The sequence below is a fragment of the Brachionichthys hirsutus genome, chromosome 2 (assembly GCF_040956055.1).
Source record: "Brachionichthys hirsutus isolate HB-005 chromosome 2, CSIRO-AGI_Bhir_v1, whole genome shotgun sequence".
NCBI classification, from domain to species: Eukaryota; Metazoa; Chordata; class Actinopteri; order Lophiiformes; family Brachionichthyidae; genus Brachionichthys; species Brachionichthys hirsutus.
In genome coordinates, this window is record NC_090898.1 from 1,995,016 (window position 1) to 2,013,802 (window position 18,787).

Sequence of the window (18,787 nt, forward strand, 5' to 3'; positions counted from 1 at the left end):
TTAAAACTCGGGTATTAACAGCTGATTCGCTCCCATAACGAGCAATGAAGGGTTCAAACCTGCTTTGGCACATTGAGACCAGAACCCTGGAATTTATGAAACAAAAAACCATGAAGGACCACAATTTATGGTGAGTAGATATTGTGTGTGCAAGTGCATAATATAAAAGTTTATTGGTAAGATTATATTCCTCTTTTTAAATTTAATTCCACTGCATATCATCCAGTTCCTTTTCATCACAATCCATAACTCTTCCTGAATAAGCCTGATCCTAAGCTGCTCATCAATACACAGCTAACTCTGGCGTGTCAGAACCAACCGTGATCACTGGAATGTGTCTGGAGCAGAATAACTTCAGGAACACTGTTTGCGTGTGTCGAGCATGAAAACGAAAAAGCAGTTTTCTTTTGAATTGTGTTACAAAATGAGCAGTGCTGAAGAAGAAATATTTATTTCTTGTTTTATTTATTCAGTCAATTAATGCAGCTCTGACCTTAAAATGAAAAAGCATTTCCATAATGCGTTTTAATTTTCTAATTTGACACTTAAATTGAATTTTGGTGCCTATTTACCGGGGCATTTTTTGAAAATAAAATCTTAAATGTCCTTTTATTTATCATTTTAATTAAGTTACAAAATGAGCAGTGTTGAAGAAAATGAAAATGCAGTCTGGAAGATTTATTACTCATTTTATTTATGAGTCAAAAAATGCACCAATATTCTAAAATAAAAGCATTTCTGTTCGTGCATTTTAATTCGACTTATGGAACAGATTTGCTTCCACACAGTTGCTGTTGTGTAAGATCATATAAGAAGGTTGATCTCATTGTTAGAAGAACAAAGGCTAAACTCGAGGTTGATAAACGTCATGCACGCGAAACTGTTCTGAACTGAACTCAAACGTACACGAACAAAATAAGTCTGAAAGGGCGCGTCATGCATCTTCCGGCCCGACTGATACATCTGAGCCAATGGGAGGGCTGAAACGCGCTGCTCAACCAATCAGCAGCCAATGGGAGGGCTGAAACGCGCTGCTCAACCAATCACCAGCCAATGGGAGGCCTGAAACGCGCTGCTCAACCAATCACCAGCCAATGGGAGGGCTGAAACGCGCTGCTCAACCAATCAGCAGCCAATGGGAGGGCTGAAACGCGCTGCTCAGCCAATCAGCAGCCGCTCCTCTCCGCTCGGCAGGCGGGGACTCCAACCACGACAGTTCCGACTGTTTTGGCGGCTGTGCGGACATCATGGCGGAAAATTTGAAAGGTAATAATCCCCGATAACGTGGATCTTTTGATGAAATTGCGCGTTGACTTGACATCGTTTAAAGCTTCGGAAGTTGTCGGCTGTTCCCGCTCGGGTCATGTTTCACTGAAACAGCGGAGCTGCTCCTGCTGCATGTGAGTCCGGAGTTCCTGCAGCTGATCTCAGGTCTGCCATGTCTGTGAGTTTCACCGAGCAGAACGAAGCACGCGAGAATGCTACTTTAGCTAGTTTAGCTTAGCTTAGCTGAGTTGAGTTGAGGGAAGGAACGACAGCGTTACTCGCATGACGTCACCGTTTCATTGATGGCGGGTACTCGCATGACGTCACCGTTTCATTGATGCCGGGCTTACTTTCGTGGGCATTTTCTTCTAAAAGCCGAGGCTGAGCTGAAGGGAGGAAGAGTCGGGAGGAAGTCCGGGTTCTCCTGCTGCTGGTGTGGAGCTCAGTCCTGGTTGTCCCCGAGGACAGTCAGTGAGGGACATACAGGATGTCGTCCACTGAGGGAAAAGCTTTTTATATCTCACGAAACAAAGCAGAGAAATGACAACAGTATTATTATTATTATTATGATTATTATTATTATTATACCGTTTCTCTACAAGTTAACTAATATCTGCAGCACAGCGTCCCTCATGTCTGTCTCAAACAGATGCTGCAGGACAGCGTCCCTCATGTCTGTCTCAAACAGATGCTGCAGGACAGCGTCCCTCATGTCTGTCTCAAACAGATGCTGCAGGACAGCGTCCCTCATTTCTGTCTCAAACAGATGCTGCAGGACAGCGTCCCTCATTTCTGTCTCAAACAGCTGCTGCAAGACAGCGTCCCTCATTTCTGTCTCAAACAGATGCTGCAGGACAGCGTCCCTCATTTCTGTCTCAAACAGATGCTGCAGGACAGCGTCCCTCATGTCTGTCTCAAACAGATGCTGCAGGACAGCGTCCCTCATGTCTGTCTCAAACAGATGCTGCAGGACAGCGTCCCTCATTTCTGTCTCAAACAGATGCTGCAGGACAGCGTCCCTCATTTCTGTCTCAAACAGCTGCTGCAAGACAGCGTCCCTCATTTCTGTCTCAAACAGATGCTGCAGGACAGCGTCCCTCTTTTCTGTCTCAAACAGATGCTGCAGGACAGCGTCCCTCTTTTCTGTCTCAAACAGATGCTGCAGGACAGCGTCCCTCTTTTCTGTCTCAAACAGATGCTGCAGGACAGCGTCCCTCATTTCTGTCTCGAACAGATGCTGCAGGACAGCGTCCCTCATTTCTGTCTCAAACAGATGCTGCAGGACAGCGTCCCTCTTTTCTGTCTCAAACAGATGCTGCAGGACAGCGTCCCTCATTTCTGTCTCGAACAGATGCTGCAGGACAGCGTCCCTCATTTCTGTCTCAAACAGATGCTGCAGGACAGCGTCCCTCTTTTCTGTCTCTATCAGATGCTGCAGGACAGCGTCCCTCTCTTCTGTCTCTAACTGATGCTGCAGGACAGCGTCCCTCATTTCTGTCTCTAACAGATGCTGCAGGACAGCGTCCCTCTCTTCTGTCTCGCTTGCAGCTGACACAATAGAAAATGTATTCATTGATATTTATCACGGGTAATATTCAATCAATAAGGCTTAAAGTGACTCCATATCTGCAGCACCTTTCGGGCTGGCCGGCTCCAGCAGCTTGATTCTGAGGCCGTGATTGGTCGCCTCAGCGAGGCGCTGGCTCAGATGGTTTTTCGTGGACGTCTAGATTTGTGCTCGGCGTTTTCGTACTTTGAGAATCCTCTGCTACTTCCTGTCTGTGAGCGGCTCGTCCGTGTGTCTGTCCCCAGCACCGCTCGCTCCACCTCTAAAGAGGGACGGCGCTCCAGCTTGCAACGTCCCCTGTAAGATGTCCTGGGACGAGGTGGGAGTCCTGTGTCGCAGAGAACGGCTCCGCTGCAAGCAGCTCGGGGTGATCGGCGCCAACATCGACGACTACGAGGTGGAGTTCCTCTGCGACTACAAGAAGACCAGGGTGAGCTGTTGCTAGGATACCACACCAGCGTAGCGTGCTGGTTCTGGTCCGATCGGCTTTGGTTTCCGTGACGTCTTTGGCACTGAAGGCGTTTGTTCTCTGTGTCTCGCCTCTCGTTGCTGAATCACAGAAAAGCTGCTGAAAGAATCAAACGTTTTCTTTCAATCGTTGTGTGTTTGAGGATAAGGAGTTCTATCTGGTGAAGTGGAGGGGGTACCTGGAAGCGGATAACTCCTGGGAGCCCAAGAGGAACCTCAAGTGTCCAAAGCTGATCAAGCAGTTCCACGAGGACCTGGATCTGGAGCTCAGGCGCCACAAGAAACGCTCCACCCCCAACAGACTGGACAAGGAAGTCTCGTCATTCCTGGTGCTGAAAGCTAAACTTCGTCAGACTCTGCTCGGCTGGGAGGCCCACCTGAACAAGACCCGGAATCACCCGGGTCATATTTTTGTTGTGAACGACGTGGACTTGGAGGGCCCTCCCAAAAGCTTCACTTACATTAACAACAACAACGTGGGGCAGGGCATCGTGTTGGACGTGATGGCCGTGGGCTGCGAGTGCAAGAACTGCTTCGAGGAGCCGGTGAACGGCTGCTGTCCCGGGGCCTCGCAGCACCGCATGGCCTACAACGAGAAGGGGCAGGTCCGGATCAGCCCCGGGAAGCCCGTCTACGAGTGCAACTCCCGGTGCAGCTGTGGCCCCGACTGTCCCAACAGAGTGGTGCAGAAGGGCATCCAGTTCGACCTCTGCATCTTTAAGACGGAGAACGATCGGGGATGGGGGGTCCGCACTCTGCAGCACATCAAGAAGAACACGTTCGTCATGGAGTACGTCGGCGAGGTGAGGCCCGGAGCAAGCCCGCTGGCCCTCCGTTGTTGCCCTCCAGCCACAGACGGCTCGTAACTTACCCCAGCGGGCGTCCCTTCTCCTCCAGATCATCACGACGGACGAAGCAGAGAGGAGGGGTCAAGTCTACGACCGGCAGGGCGCCACCTACCTGTTTGACCTGGACTACGTGGAGGACGTGTACACGGTGGACGCGGCTCACCAGGGCAACATCTCCCACTTCGTTAACCACAGCGTAAGTTCCCGCCCGCGGCGTCCCGAGGGTCCTGCTGGGTTCCCAGCGTCCTCCTGACTGCTGTTGCCTCCTCCTGCAGTGCACGCCCAACCTGCAGGTCTTCAACGTCTTCATCGACAACATCGACGAGAGGCTCCCGAGGATCGCTCTGTTTTCCACGCGGCCCATCCGAGCGGGGGAGGAGCTCACCTTTGACTACAACATGCAAAGTGGGTGTCGGTGCCGCCGGTTTGAGCTGCGCCCACCACAGGGGGGGGGGGGGGGGGCAAGGGCACATCGGCGAGGTGGCCTGTTTACTCAGCCAGAGCCGCCCGCCACGCCCGTCGCCATCTTTGGTTTGAGCTTTGGTTTTGTTGGAAGTATAAACGCCCTTTTATGAGTGATGTGTTTTCAGTACTGGTATAATATTATGTGTAGTACATGAAGGCAGAACGACAGTTGAAGATGCTACGAGTCTGTGCAGTCAGAAGTAAAGCAGCGTCTCGCTGTCTTTGCTGGTGTTACGCCTCTGAAGGGGCATTTATTTCTGCCCCAGGTATATAAGCGGCGTGGGCACAGAGGGATCCGCCCAGTCCACGTTCTGAATGGGATCATTAGAATGTTAAGATCGGTTCTAAAGGTGCTCCAATAGTCGGGATGTGGACTGAACGAGGTGCAGGAAATAATGAAAGAGCGGTTTCCAGATATTTAAAGAATATATATACAGTAGTCCCTCATTTTCCGCGGGGGTTACGTTCTAAAAAGAACCCGCAATAAGTTAAGTCCGCAATGTAGTCATCTTTATTTTTTTTACATTATTATACATGTACATAAATGTTTTAAGGCTGTTAAACCCCTCACCACACACTTTATACACGTTTAACAGTCAGGCATTAATCTAAATAGATTGTTTCAGTATTATAGAATGAAACCAAAGATCAGAACCTTTTCAGAACTAAACATTTGTTTGAGAAATATAAATATATAGTACGTACAGTAAACGTTTTCCTGTTAATAATGTTAAGGCGTGCAGGTCGAGGAAAGAGCCGCTTGGAGTGCAGAAGAACAAATATTCTACTCGTGCTGTCTTTAGCCTCTCATGCTGCTTTATTGGATAGCTTAGCACAGCGGAACGGCAGCGGCTACATGTATAAACAGGAAGAAACAAAACCCAAAAGGGACGTGACGTTTATGCTCCTACAAAATAAAAGCCTCTTTTTACACAGAGAATAGGAGCGCTATAAAACAAACGCTTAAATAAACATGATAGCTTTTAGAAATAACGAATTTAATTTTAATGATCAACCTACGAGGTTGAACACATGAGAAGTTATTAATAGCAACTCGCGGGTATTTCACAGTTCCTCCGACCGCACCGTTTCAAGGCGCGTTCAAGTGCAAAAAAAAAATCTGAAATTGCACTAAAAAACTCCGCGAAGTCGCAGAAAATGAACCGCATTATATCGAGGGACTACTGTATATAAAAAAAAAATAGAATTTGAATCTGTTGCGTGTTGTATTCTGTGCTGGGTTTTCAGCCCTTTCCACACCTGCTCTGTCCTGTTTTCCAGTCAATCCAGTCGACACAGAAAGCACCAAAATGGACTCCAGCTTCAGCCTCGTGGGTCTCAACAGTTCTCCGAAGAAGAGGGTCCGAGTGGAGTGCCTGTGCGGATCAGACTCCTGTCGAAAGTATCTGTTCTGAGCGGGCCCGGCTGCAGGCGCGCCCTCATCTTGGTGCAGAACCGGGCAGATCGCTGCACGGCTTCACCGTGTCCAGTCCATCCAGCACTTTTGTGAGGCCCGCCTGTTCTTTGCTTTCTGGAGTGGAGTTGAGACAAACGTCCCGAGGACGAGGCTGCGGCCTCAGAACCGCGTGTTCCGTTCAGAACTGTTTGGCTTTGAACAGCCCTCACTTTCTCAGATGGGAGGGGGTTGCCCAATGAACTTAAGGAGTAACATCGGGTGGGTACGTTTCACCTGAGCTGTGTTGTCACGGCGATGCGCCAGCTCTTCTCTTACGATCGCATCGTGACTGAGTTGGAATGAAGTGGTGAAGATGGATTCCCACCCCCGTTCTGATTTACTTCAGTGGAGTCCGAAGCCCGAGTTAGATCTTATTCCAGTTGCTTTTATTCTCCTGGGCCGTCCCTTCAGACCGCAGGACAGATAACGTTTGCCCGTTTGCACCAGACTGGCTCCTCCACGTCTCGGTTTCTGAAGCCTGTCCACCGTCAGACCGCTGCGTCTTTGGGCTCGCAGCCCCGTCGCCCTCAGAGGAGAACTGAACCCGCAGACGAAGATCCCAACGCTGTGGGCGTTTCCCACCACCGGGGGTACGGTTGATGGTTGACTTCCTGTTTGCAGTCAGCAGTTTGTGGTTAAGTAGCTGATTGCTCTATAGGTGAATATTGAAACGTTTTAGCGCTTCGTACTTCATGGTTCTTACTGTTGAACATTTAAACGATTGTGAATAAATGATCATGAAGTAATCTCATTTCATTTGATGGACGCTTGTCAAATAAGGAAGGGCCCATCTCACCCAGGCTTTGTCTGACTCAGTTCACTCGCATAAAACAAGTTCATTATGGCGTGAGCTCAGTTGCTATGGCAACCTGTTTGTGAACAAAGTGTTTCAGTTTGGTCTCTGTTGCACATGGACCCAACAAGAAGATGGGACCTTTGGTGTGCTGCTGTGTGACTTCGCTCCATCACTGAAGTTGCTTTGGCCTGTTACACTTTTCGCCACTAGATGGTGCCTTCGGGTTTCCTGTTAGAACAGCCTCTGTTCATGGTCTGTTCTCTATTGACACAATATTCCTTGGGTTGTCCTGGAGTCCATCCCGTCCAGAGCAACAGACGGGATGGACTCGTCGCTGTCTAACTTGGCTCACTGTGCTCTAAATGCCACGTATAAGCTCTCTTTCATGTGATGAAAACAGAGGCTGATGGAGAAGAATATGAAGGCCCAGGACCAGAGGAAGACAAGATGTCACACTCCTCTGAACCAGAGGACGGGGACAGTTGTGACCTGGAGGAGACCAGTGAACCTCAGTCAGACTTGGAGCAGTTGAGAAACTACAAAGAACCTGAATGTAGTACTGAAAATACACCAGATAGCTCCTCTGAATGTGTTTCATTCTCTGGTGATGAGAAACATCTGCAGGAACACAGTGGAGGCCAAACGGCAGTGAAAACATTTAGTTGTTCAGTTTGTAAAAAGAGTTTTCCATTTAAATCACATTTTCTCAGGCACATGAGAATTCACAGTGGAGAAACCTTTCAGTTGTTCAGTTTGTCTCCTGTGTGGATTCTCATGTGCTCTCTTAGATTTTGACTATGCATAAATCTTTTACCACACACTGAACAACTGATGGGCTTCTCTCTTGTGTGAATTCTCATGTGCAGCCTGAGATATCCATCCTGTGTAAATCCTTTACCACAAACCAAACAACTAAGGGGCTTCTCCCCTGTGTGGATTCTCATGTGCTCTCTTAGATCGCCAACATGTCTAAAACCTTTAAATCCTTTAGCACAGACTGAACAACTAGACAGGGTGGAAATCTAAGAGCACATGAGAATCCACACAGGAGAGAAGCCCTTTAGTTGTTCAGTTTGTGATAAAGGATTTAAACAGGATGGATATCTCAGGCTGCACATGAGAATCCACACAGGAGAGAAGCCCTTTAGTTTGGCAACTTTCTTGCCCATAAAACAGAGGCTGGATGTTCTCCCAAATATATATTGTCTGTGCGCAACCTCCTTGATTCAGACATGTTTCCCTCTCTGAAGGTTCTACCCAAGTTGCCTTAACAGTGCCTGAAAGCAGCTGCTCATGTGAAAGGTCCTTTAGTGCACTGCGTCGGTTGCACTGCGTTGGTTGCGCTGCGTCGGTTGCATTCCTGGCTGCGTCAAACAACCGGTCAGAAAAAACTTCACAGTCTTGCAGTTATTCAGTGCAAAACATCTGATCTCTAAAGATGAGCGGAAGAGGAAAGGGAGGGAAAGGACGCGGTAAAGGAGACGCCAAGCGGTACCGGAAAGTTCTCCGTGATAACATCCAGGGAATTACCAAACCCGCTATTTGCCGCCTGGCTCGCCGCGGCGGCGTGAAGCGGATCTCCGGGCTGATCTACGAGGAGACCCGCGGTGTGTTGAAAGTGTTCCTGGAGAACGTTATCCGTGATAACGTCACGTACACCGAACACGAAAAGAGGAAGACCGTCACCGCCATGGATGTGGCGTACGCGCTGAAGAGGCAGGGACGCACGCTGTACGGCTTCGGTGGATGAAGCGCTGCTCCCGGTAACGATCAACGGTCCTTTTAAGGACCGCCCACTAGATCCAGAGATCTGCTTCCGGATGCTGATGAGAGTTCTAAGAAGCTCCGAATGACTGATGGAAACACAGAGAGTGGTGGAGACAGGAAACGGGGAGAATGAACCGTTTGGATTTCAAAATCAAAAATATAGTGTGGAGTTCAGTTAACCACTGCAGCTTAAAGCTAGTGAATAATACAATAAATCTTTGTTCCTACTGGTGCTAAGACGGAGCCGCCCCCATTGACTAGCTTCTTGTGTCCTCTAAAAGCTGTTGAAAACCCTCTCTGGGTCAAATAAAACCTCACCTGCATATCAAATGAATCAGAACATATACTTCTGCATAAATTATTTATATAAGGCAGGACAAGGAGTTGAGGTCATAATACAGACGCCTGGTAAATCCACAAGTAGTGGCCAAACATTCTGAGGAATAATCACAATAATCAATAATTCACAAACTTATTAAATCTATTTTTGAAGAAGGACCTAAAATGACACGTAAACAGCAGCAGAGACAATCCGCTCCATTCAAGAGCACTGTGTGAACCCCCTCTTCTGATTGGTCAAGCTGGGTCCTTAAGAATGAGGACTCTGAGTCAGACCTCCTAGCACCGATTGGGGAGGGGCAATTCTTTGCCACAATGTGCCGAATCAGTTTTGAACCTTTCATTCACTCGTTAATGAAGCCGGGCAGCTGTAGATAAACCCGAGTTTGTCTGACTCCTGGTTACTCTTCTTGGTCATCGCCTCCTCTTCTTCCTCCTCTTCTTCCTCCTCAGTTGGACTTTTCTCCTTTGCAAAGAAGCTCTCCAAAGACTTTTGTTTTTTTTTTATCAATTTTTGTGAGTTCACAGCTGGGTTTTTTTTAGCAACGTATCAAGAGGCGATTGTTAAGTCGGAGAAAATCGGGTAGTTTTACCAAAATAAATCACCTTTTAGACGCTAATAATCGATACAACGGAAATTGTATACATTATTTATTCTTTCTATGTGGCCCGGTAACAAAGCCTCACGGACCGGTACCGGGCCGCAGCCCGGTGGTTGGGGACCACTGCTCTAAAAGCTGTTGTAAACCCTCTCTGGTAGTGATGGTAAGCTCGATTATTTTGCCTGAATCGAGTTTAAATGAGTCACTCACTAAAGTGAATCGAGTTATTTGAGTCACAGAGTCAGTTACCCAGAAGGTGCATAGAAATATACTTGTGCTACCAATTGATGCCGCTAAAACGACTGATTGAAACAGAGAAATAATCAATTTCTTTGAGGGAAAAGAGTGAAAGATCAGGAGTTCTCAAAGGGAAAACGTTTATTTTTTTTGTTCTCTAACTGCATAAATTAAATATAAATACAAGAGAGAAAAATGTGTGTTCAAACAGTGCAGCATTAGAAGAAAAATAAATGTATGCAATACACTTGTGCAAAAGTAATAAATAAAAAAGTTGTACATCTTTATTTTTATTAATGATGTTTCCACCAATATTCCAAACATATATTTTCTCATTTAAATTATACAATAAAAAGGCACAATTAAATAGTTTCTGTTAAGTCTGGACACTAAAGTTTATCTTCACAATAAACAGTGGACGACTGACTGAATATATATTTTACTTTAGTCTCTTATTGTTCTTTGCGAGACAAACATAACGTGTGGAGCATCAGCCCCCCGGCTCCAGCGAGGAAGGGCCCCCCCAGGCTCGAGTCGAGTGGCTGCTGCCGCTGAAAGCGGCACACAAAATGGAGATGCTCGGCATTTCAGAAAAAGATGCATAAGTGAGTCCTTCAGAAGAGTACGTGAGTTCTGACTCAGTGATTCATTTCGTAGGTCAGTGCTTCCGGCTCAGTGACTCGTTGTATGTGCTGCGGGGAGGGAGGGGTGAACGACTCGGAGACGTTTATTAAAAATGTCAGAGCTTTTCAATCAGATGTTTTTTCTTATCTTCCATATAATGAATGTTTTTCAGCAGCATTGAACACACTCAATTGAATTGAATTGAATTGAATTGAAGAGAAGCCAGTCTACCTCCATGGCACTGCCAAAGTGCCCTTGAGCAAGAGTCCCTTGTGCTTATTTTGCTAAAGGGCCCCCAAATAACCTGGGCTGTCCCTGCCTATCCTAAATACCAAACTAAGTGAGAACACCGAACATGGCCCAAAAAGTAAAAAAGAAAATATATAAATACATTAATTTAAATCGAGAGGATGGGTGGATGCTTTAAATAAGTCAAATTTAAAACAACTGTTTTGCGTTGACCAGAATTGTTTTTTATTTATTCCACCGGATGGCGCTATTAGACTTTTCTCGTCCCCTTTCTTTATTCCTGGAGAAACAGCAGCAGTTCAGTGTGATTGAAATGAAATTAAACCAGATTTAATTTTATGTACCCGTATATTGTAACTTTAAAATGTACGTGTTTTATTTAATTGAAATTGAAATAAGATTTATTTTTAAACATGAGAATCAACAGCAAAGCATTTCATATGATATTTCTCACAGAAAATAAGTAAATTAAAGGTCTCTACATGTTCAAAAAAGGAGGAAGAAGCTAAATTATATTTACCTTCCCCCTTTATACATCTTAATTTAATAACACAGCTACTGTTTATTTCATCAAAGTACCATCATTTATTAAAAAAAACCCCTCTTAGTTCATCTGAGATATGTAGTACTGGAAAAAACAAAACAAAAAGAATATATACTGAAAATACAATGCAGAAGAATACATGAGAAAAAAAAACAAAAAAGGAAAAAATGCAAACTTTGTGACTCAACACTTTGGTACATCCTCTTAATTTGAAATGGAACATTTGGCCCATCATCACATCAATTATTTTAATTATCCAATTATTTTAAACTGTCTTCTAAAGTGAGCAATGCGTTTGCGTTCTTTAATCTCTACAGGTAAATTCAAGTTTATGTTGTGCAGTATGGTGGTGCAGTGGGTAGCGTAGCAAGTCCTGGGTTTAAATCTGCCTGGGACTTTTCTGTATGGAATATGAATTCTTGAATGAAGTTTGTGATATAACACACTAGTGTCCGACAAATTTGGATTTTTCCACTTTTAATTTCCAAAGTGTAAACATAAGTACATTTCGACTACTTGAAGCAAAGGGCGAAGCGACTGCTTCAACAACATAATTACACTCACAATAAAATGATTAGCATCAATTGTTGGTTCTAATCAGTGTGTGAGGCGTGCCACTTGCATTGTCTGCACGGAACCTAATCTAACGTGGACTCTCGCATATTATATCACATCATTATAGACAAACAGACTAAATGAAAGACTGATTGATCACTGAAATACAAACGTTATTCTCTGATTAAAAAACCGAAACCGGAGTTATGGAAATGTCAACACGACATTTCAATTCAGCAATAATTTTGTGTTATTGTTTGTGCTTGGTTTCCTCACCATATAATTTACAAGCTAATGAATATTGGTTTATATTCTGGGTAACAGCCTCCCACGTACAATATACGTTCAATATGATTTAATGGAAGACAAGAAGATGCTCAAATGACCTCACAAAAACGATGCTTTGGATCAGTGGATTTATCGCCATCATGGTGGATGCTGATTTCAGCCGGCTGACTGTTCCTCCAGACACAAGCCCCCGGCGGTCCGATGGACACATCATTTATACAGCGCTGCTGCTGTCATGCGTTAAAACAGGGAGCAGCCCTGTCCTACATCACACCAGCTCCTCATTTATCGTTCCTCAATCATTTAATGTACCGTCTGGATTCATATTTTCAAAGCGTGTGGCTCTCACACTCACACAAAATGTAAAGATGACTTTTTATTTAATTTTAATAGTTAAGTCTTTTATTTGTTCACAGAACTTAGTCCATTTAATTAAAAGACTCTTGATTATCATATTTATTGATCCCAGGGACATGGGTTCCATGCTCCTGGATTTATTCACACACAGCTTGTGTGTTTTATTCGCTGCTGTTCATACAGGGCGAGATAAGTGAGCTTGACATCTGGTTCTGAACTGGGTGAAATTCAAGTGAACAAATTATATACTGATCAAAAAAAATAAAGGGAACACACAACACAACGTGCAAGTCAATCACACTTCTGTTAAATCAAACTGTCCACTTAGGAAGCAGAACTGATTGACAATCAATTTCACATGCTGTTGTCCCAATGGAACAGACAACAGGTGGAAGTTATAGGCAATGAGCAGGACACCCCCAATAAAGGAGGGGTTCTGCAGGTGGTGACCTCAGACCACTTCTCAGTGCCGATGCTTTCTGGCTGATGTTCTGGTCACCTTTGAATGCTGCCGGTGCTTTCACTCTCATAAATTTGATTTCCATTCATAGTTTTTGTTGTCAGCACATTCAACTATTTAAAGAAAAAAGTATTTAATAAGTATATTTTAGTCATTCAGATGTAGGATGTGTTATTTTAGTGTTCCCTTAATTTTTTCAGCAGTGTATTTTGGGGAATTAAATCATTTGTCTTTCCCTGTCAATTCAAGTTCAAGTTTATTGATGTCCCAAAACGGCGATTGTGTTTACAGCAGGCAGCAGTGGTTAAAATGTGGACAGACAATCTGTACAGCGTCCCCTTGATTTTTTCCATCGTTGAGTCGTATGTGGTTCCTGTCGCACGTCCCACAAAGTTTTGGAGTCGGTTTCTGTCACTTGAACTTAAATTTGGTCGTTTCTACTGAATATACGAAAACAAAGAAACGCCTTGGTGTCAACAGGAAGTCTGCCACTTGAAAATGCCCACCTGGAAACGTTTAGATTTTTGTCCATTTTGTTTTATTGGAATGGAATTTACTGAAGTCCAAGCTTATATAGTCGGGTCTCAACAAGTCAGCGATGAAAGCTCAGTTACCGTGTGGTTCCTGGACTGCGCCTCTCAATATCCCAGACTCAGCTCAGCCACAATGGGTTTGATCGTTGTGTCTGTAGCATCTACTGCATGTGAGGGATGCAGAGGTTTCTTTTCTCTTTTCTTTTGTTGTCCTGGTTTAGAGTTTTTTTAATGGAGTTTTTCCTCACCCAATTTGAGAGTTTAACGGTAGATGGTGTTACTCTGCACAGATTGCAAAGCCTTCAAAGACTATTTGTTTTCTATGAATTTGGGCTCTACAAATACATTTTTAATAACATTTTGTTGATGATATTGATGCAAGTCTTTGCCATTCTTTACCTCATGTATCACAGTCCCGCCCTAAAACAGATAAAGGAAAAAAAACAATTAACAGCGCCACCTGCCGGCAACAATCAACAAATGCCGGAAGCTCATATTTTGTTTAAGTAGCTGCATGCCTCTGTCTTTGGGCTGATGGGATCTGCAAGGTGAAATTATTTATTGTTCTAAACACTGTTTTAGACAAACAATTCCCTGTCCAGTTTCTGTCTGGAAGTATTCACGCATCATCTGAGGTACACGGGCATCTTTTGGTTTGTGACGCATTGATCCGTTTGGTTTTCATCCTGCTCGGTGCTATCATTTCTTCCAGCATGTCATACGTTTAACTGGCTGCATCAAAAGTGGTGTGGAGCAGTTAAGCGGGAGCTTGAAAGTATAACCAATAACATCTCATGAGGGAATTTAAAAACGGTTGTCCAATGTCATGACTCACAGCATGAATGCCAAACTATAAAACAGATCCAGGATGGGGACGTTCTGAAGAGACTATAAATCAAACACGCTCAGTCTCTCCTGATGGAGCTAAAGCATCATTTATATTAGCTCTGGAGATAAAGACCAATACATGGAGGATTACTACAGGAAGACAAAGATGTGTCCAATTTACACGGCATGTGTATATCACTCCCCGCCTCATCATAAATATCTGTTAATGCTGCTGTTCTGGCGTGATGTGTTTTTGCCATTACCATGTATGAATCGTCAAAATAGCAGAACATACGACGACCTCCATTGCTTTTAGAGGTCATGGATGATAGTAAAAAGTAAATAAACATCTGTCCTCCTCTACTTCCTCTTAACATTTACAGGAATTTTGCAAAAGACTGACAGTAATTCAAGCAAGTCACATACATGTCTTCAGCATAGTATTATTATTAGTAGTAGTATTTTACAGAACTGTAAAGATTTGATAGTCAAATCTTAAACATAAAACATGTTACAATCTAACTCAAAGAAGCACTCGTTTATAGTGTAAGCAACTTTACTGTGTTGTTTCATTGTGCGACTGTGGGAAGGTACATGCAGAGGTTTTATTGTGAAAAAACGGAAACAGGATGTGTTGGAATGTACTTTTGATGGCGGCGCGCGCATCTGAGAGGACAGAGTGAAGACAAGGAGCAAGTTAATGGTGTCCTCTTCTCTCCCTCAAAACCCTCGGCTACAACAGTTACACACTAGCTTTGTTTTTTGTCTTAAATGCATTTTTATATTTTATAAACAAGGTTTTCATTCATAATCTGGGTCACAGTTCATTTATCTTGAGCACCGGTGAACGCATCATCCAGAGCCGCAGTGACTCTCACAATACAAGCAAGGCGTCGGCCTACTGGGTCCGCTTGGGTCCGGAAACGGCCTTTTGCTTCCGGCGTTTGGGCAGATCAAACCAACCGACTCTCCCCCCCCCCCCCCCCAGGAACCTGAACATTGGGGCGCAATTAGGTTGAAATGTTCTGTACTGTCGGATTAGAGAGCGGAGCCCGTGCTTTGTTCACAGACCCTTTTTGGTTGCTTTTCTTTATTTGGCAGTGACATTCTGTTTGTTTAATAACGCTGCTTGAACTGTTTTCTGTGTGTTTAAATTGGACTTTTGGCGATTCAGAACTGGCTGATAATGTTGCTGCATGTTTAACCTGATTATTCTAGAGGGCTGCCTTATTTAGACTTTTCAGGGATTTAGAGTGTTTACCAAATGAAATTATAGGACAAGAAGGTGTTTGAATACTTTTGATGAAGGGGAATGATAGGGGTGTGTGTTTATGTTTATGACAGGTGGAGGCTGTTGTATACTATGTATACGGCAGCTATGATCAGGTGTATCGATACATACATGCCCCCTCCGACCTGATGGTGGAGCGGGGGGCCCTGCTGGAGCGGGGCTCCAGGGAAGGTGGAGCCGGAGGGAACCTGAGGGAATGCCTAAGACAACAAGGCATTATGTTCCCACCGGTTCTGAGGACGACGCAGACGAACATCATCTGTAGTCGGTTGCGGGGGTCTTCATATAAGTTACACCACACTGTAGTTTATGAGGTGACCCAGTTGGATCACCCCATCAGGGCAAGTTGTAAGACATGTCCATATTACCGGTAGATGGAATTCCACAACATGATTACACGCCGACACAACACGAGGATGGCACAACATTCAGTTTCATATTACTGGACTGATTTTCCTGAACGTCTCATCAGTGACGACACATAGGACACCGGTCAACAGGGGTTTAAGATTGACTGATCACCTTCAGGGGATGGACTCAACGGATGATGAAGAAACGGAGAAACAGGAAGTGCCTTTGTTCGGACCCTGGGACATTCACAAGGAACATGGCCGAACCTCAGCGCTGATTTTCCTATCCAATTTGTAACTGAATTGTTTAAATAAATGTTTAAACTTTACCAACATTCTCTTCATTGACGACGAAGGAGATTAAAGAACCCGGAAGAGGGTTTAGAAAAACCCGAACACTAGTGATATGGTCATCAGTGTTGAGGGACACAGGTCCAGGTTCTGCAGCACCACGGACAGAAGGACCTGAAAGAGAGAGAGGGACAAACAGAGGGAGAGAGAGCACAAGACTACAGGGAAGAGAGAGAGATTACTCACATATATTTATAACATGAATAATTAGAGTGAGAGGGAGGAGCTCAGTGTGTCATGAGGTTAAGCCACCAGTGCTGGCCTATGACAGCATATTGATTACTGTATCGATTAACTATAAGATTTGTTAAAAAGGAAAGTCTTTAGTCTCCTCTTGAACATAGAGATGGTGTCTTTCTCACGAACCAATCAGGGAGCTGATTACACAATAGAGGAGCTTGATAACTGAAAGCTCCGCCCCCCTGTCTGCTCTTGGAAATGTCTGGAACCACGAGCAGGCCAGCATTTTGGGACCGCAGGGTTCTAGTGGGGCAATACGGGATAATCATCTCTGTAAGGTAAGGAGGGGCCTGGCCAGTGAGGGCTTTAAAAGGGAGTAGAAGGATTTTATATTCAATTCGTTCCCTAACAGGAAGCCAATGCAGAGACGCCAGAACAGGGGAAATGTGTTCTCAGTCTGGTTCCTGTTAGAACCCGAGCTGCTGCATTCTGGATTAGCTGGAGATGTTTAATAGACCTTTTTGGGCAGCCGGACAGGAAGGAGTTGCAGTATTCCAGTCTGGAAGTCACAAAAGCATGGACAACTTTTTCTGCATCTTTTCGGGTTAATAAGTTCCTGACCTTTGAAATATTCCGAAGGTGAAAGAACGTAGTCCTTGAAACGTGCTTTATCTGGGACTGAAATGACAGGTCCTGATCAAAGATTACCCCCAGATTCTTGGCAGTGGTGCTGGTGGACACTGAGACACCATCTAGTTCAACTACAACACTAGAACAAACATTTCTGAGATGCTTTGGCCCAAGAACCAGAACCTCAGTTTTATTTAGATTTAATAACAGGAAGTTCTCGGTCATCCAGGAGTTAATGTCCTTAAGGCACGTCTGAAGTCTAACCAACTGATCGACTGATTCAAGCAAAGTATGAAAAATTAGAGGTACAGATGGGAAAGTATTTTAAACAAAAAAAACTATACGATCTGTAAAATTAGTCCAGTAATCTTTATTTTTTTAAATGATTGTACCATAAATGTTTATACACGTACTAAAATCTTTTTTTTAATCCACACATTAAACACAACTGTTTGATCATGGTGTTGCTTTATGACGTGTTTACAATGAGCCAGTGGAACATTTTGCAGAGCGTCAAGTGTTTTCAGGTGGAATTATTACACACAAAAATACTATGATAAAACAGCAAGTGGAAAAAACTTGGAATTCCTCATCTACCTGTAAAGATCCACAGTAAATCTATGTTTAGTCTATTCATGTCAGTTACCATTGTGGGGTTGTCTTTTTTAAATAGGAAGTTACTAAGTAACTTAGTCACTACTGTTACATGTAGCACGACTTCACAGAGAACAATTCCTAGTCTGTGAACCCTCATTGACAAAAAAATGATTCTGATTCCGACAAAATAAAATGCGTGTTTTATGGCTACTTGAGAAATTACTTGCAGAGAGCAAATCTTTAGCTCTCACACTCAAAACAATTCAGCACAGATGGCTCAGCGCTATTCGGCGTCTGCAGAACAATTTACCCTGAATCAGGGAGAATACAAAACGATAGCCACTCGACACGTGTTCAAAATGTTAATTTGTCAACGATAAAATGAAACTCAATCCAAATATGAAAACACTCACTGAGTTCATTAAAGGGGGACTCCTTCCACCTGTAATTATACAACTAAATTGTTTTGGAATAAGTTCCTGGTTTTTACACAGATCTTTTCTTGACTGTAAATGAACTCAGCCTGTGGTGCTCAAAGAATCAAAAGATGATTGCTGCTTACAGTTTTATGACAATGACAGCAGCTAATGCCCAATAAAACATTACTCGGTGACAAATGTGCAATACTGTATGGCGCTGATGCAGACCCGCCATTTATAAATGGTAATTTGTGAAGCTTGTAAATGATATGCAACTGATCATTTTAATATGCTGCTGCCTCTGTATTGGAGCAGAGGAAAAGCACCATATTATCGCCAAGCGATCACATCCCCACTTGACTTTACTGAACTCTGTGAAAGTTACAACATTTTGTTGGTTCAATTGTGCATTTACGATGACAGCGTGAGAAAAATCATTTCGATTTAAAGCATTTAGAGCATTTTTTTCAATTCGTTGCTTTTGACTAGACTCTCACTCACAATCTGTTGCTACTCATTCCAATTAAAATCTGCCGTTATTTCAGTAAAGAAACAAGATGTAGCACATAATGGATGGGATGTTTACATGTTAATAATAAAGTAGTCACAGTTAGATATCAATTTATGATGATGGACAAAATCTATTCCTATTAAGACGGTTACACTGGATTAATGATTTGCGTTAAAGCTGCGTTTCTTATAATGTTCCACATTCTACTA

General features: G+C 44.0%; 3 protein-coding genes across 3 annotated transcripts; all 3 read left to right on the forward strand.

Annotated features, from left to right (window-relative positions):
• The first annotated feature begins 1,247 nt into the window (after positions 1 to 1,247).
• On the forward strand, positions 1,248 to 6,029 carry LOC137904675 (histone-lysine N-methyltransferase SUV39H1-like). The gene is made up of 6 exons (XM_068748881.1): positions 1,248 to 1,266; positions 3,079 to 3,263; positions 3,445 to 4,104; positions 4,199 to 4,345; positions 4,425 to 4,554; positions 5,896 to 6,029. Exons 1-6 carry the CDS (start codon positions 1,248 to 1,250, stop codon positions 6,027 to 6,029), a joined length of 1,275 nt encoding a protein of 424 aa, XP_068604982.1.
• Positions 6,030 to 7,256: 1,227 nt separating this feature from the next.
• On the forward strand, positions 7,257 to 8,137 carry LOC137905859 (gastrula zinc finger protein XlCGF71.1-like). The gene is made up of 3 exons (XM_068750132.1): positions 7,257 to 7,617; positions 7,894 to 8,018; positions 8,117 to 8,137. Exons 1-3 carry the CDS (start codon positions 7,257 to 7,259, stop codon positions 8,135 to 8,137), a joined length of 507 nt encoding a protein of 168 aa, XP_068606233.1.
• A 167-nt stretch (positions 8,138 to 8,304) lies between these two features.
• On the forward strand, positions 8,305 to 8,616 carry LOC137906523 (histone H4-like). The gene has a single exon (XM_068750807.1). It carries the CDS (start codon positions 8,305 to 8,307, stop codon positions 8,614 to 8,616), a length of 312 nt encoding a protein of 103 aa, XP_068606908.1.
• The last annotated feature ends 10,171 nt before the right edge of the window (positions 8,617 to 18,787 follow it).

What these genes read in the sequence shown, in the direction of transcription:
- LOC137904675 (XM_068748881.1), top strand. An exon ending in GCGACTACAAGAAGACCAGG is followed by an intron (nt 3,264 to 3,444) that starts GTGAGCTGTTGC and finishes TGTGTGTTTGAG; the next exon opens with GATAAGGAGTTCTATCTGGT. An exon ending in CTTTGACTACAACATGCAAA is followed by an intron (nt 4,555 to 5,895) that starts GTGGGTGTCGGT and finishes CCTGTTTTCCAG; the next exon opens with TCAATCCAGTCGACACAGAA.
- LOC137905859 (XM_068750132.1), top strand. Translation starts at nt 7,257, where the DNA reads ATGAAAACAGAGGCTGATGGAGAAGAATATGAAGGCCCAGGACCAGAG. An exon ending in AGAAACCTTTCAGTTGTTCA is followed by an intron (nt 7,618 to 7,893) that starts GTTTGTCTCCTG and finishes TGGAAATCTAAG; the next exon opens with AGCACATGAGAATCCACACA. An exon ending in GAGAGAAGCCCTTTAGTTTG is followed by an intron (nt 8,019 to 8,116) that starts GCAACTTTCTTG and finishes CCCTCTCTGAAG; the next exon opens with GTTCTACCCAAGTTGCCTTA.
- LOC137906523 (XM_068750807.1), top strand. Translation starts at nt 8,305, where the DNA reads ATGAGCGGAAGAGGAAAGGGAGGGAAAGGACGCGGTAAAGGAGACGCC.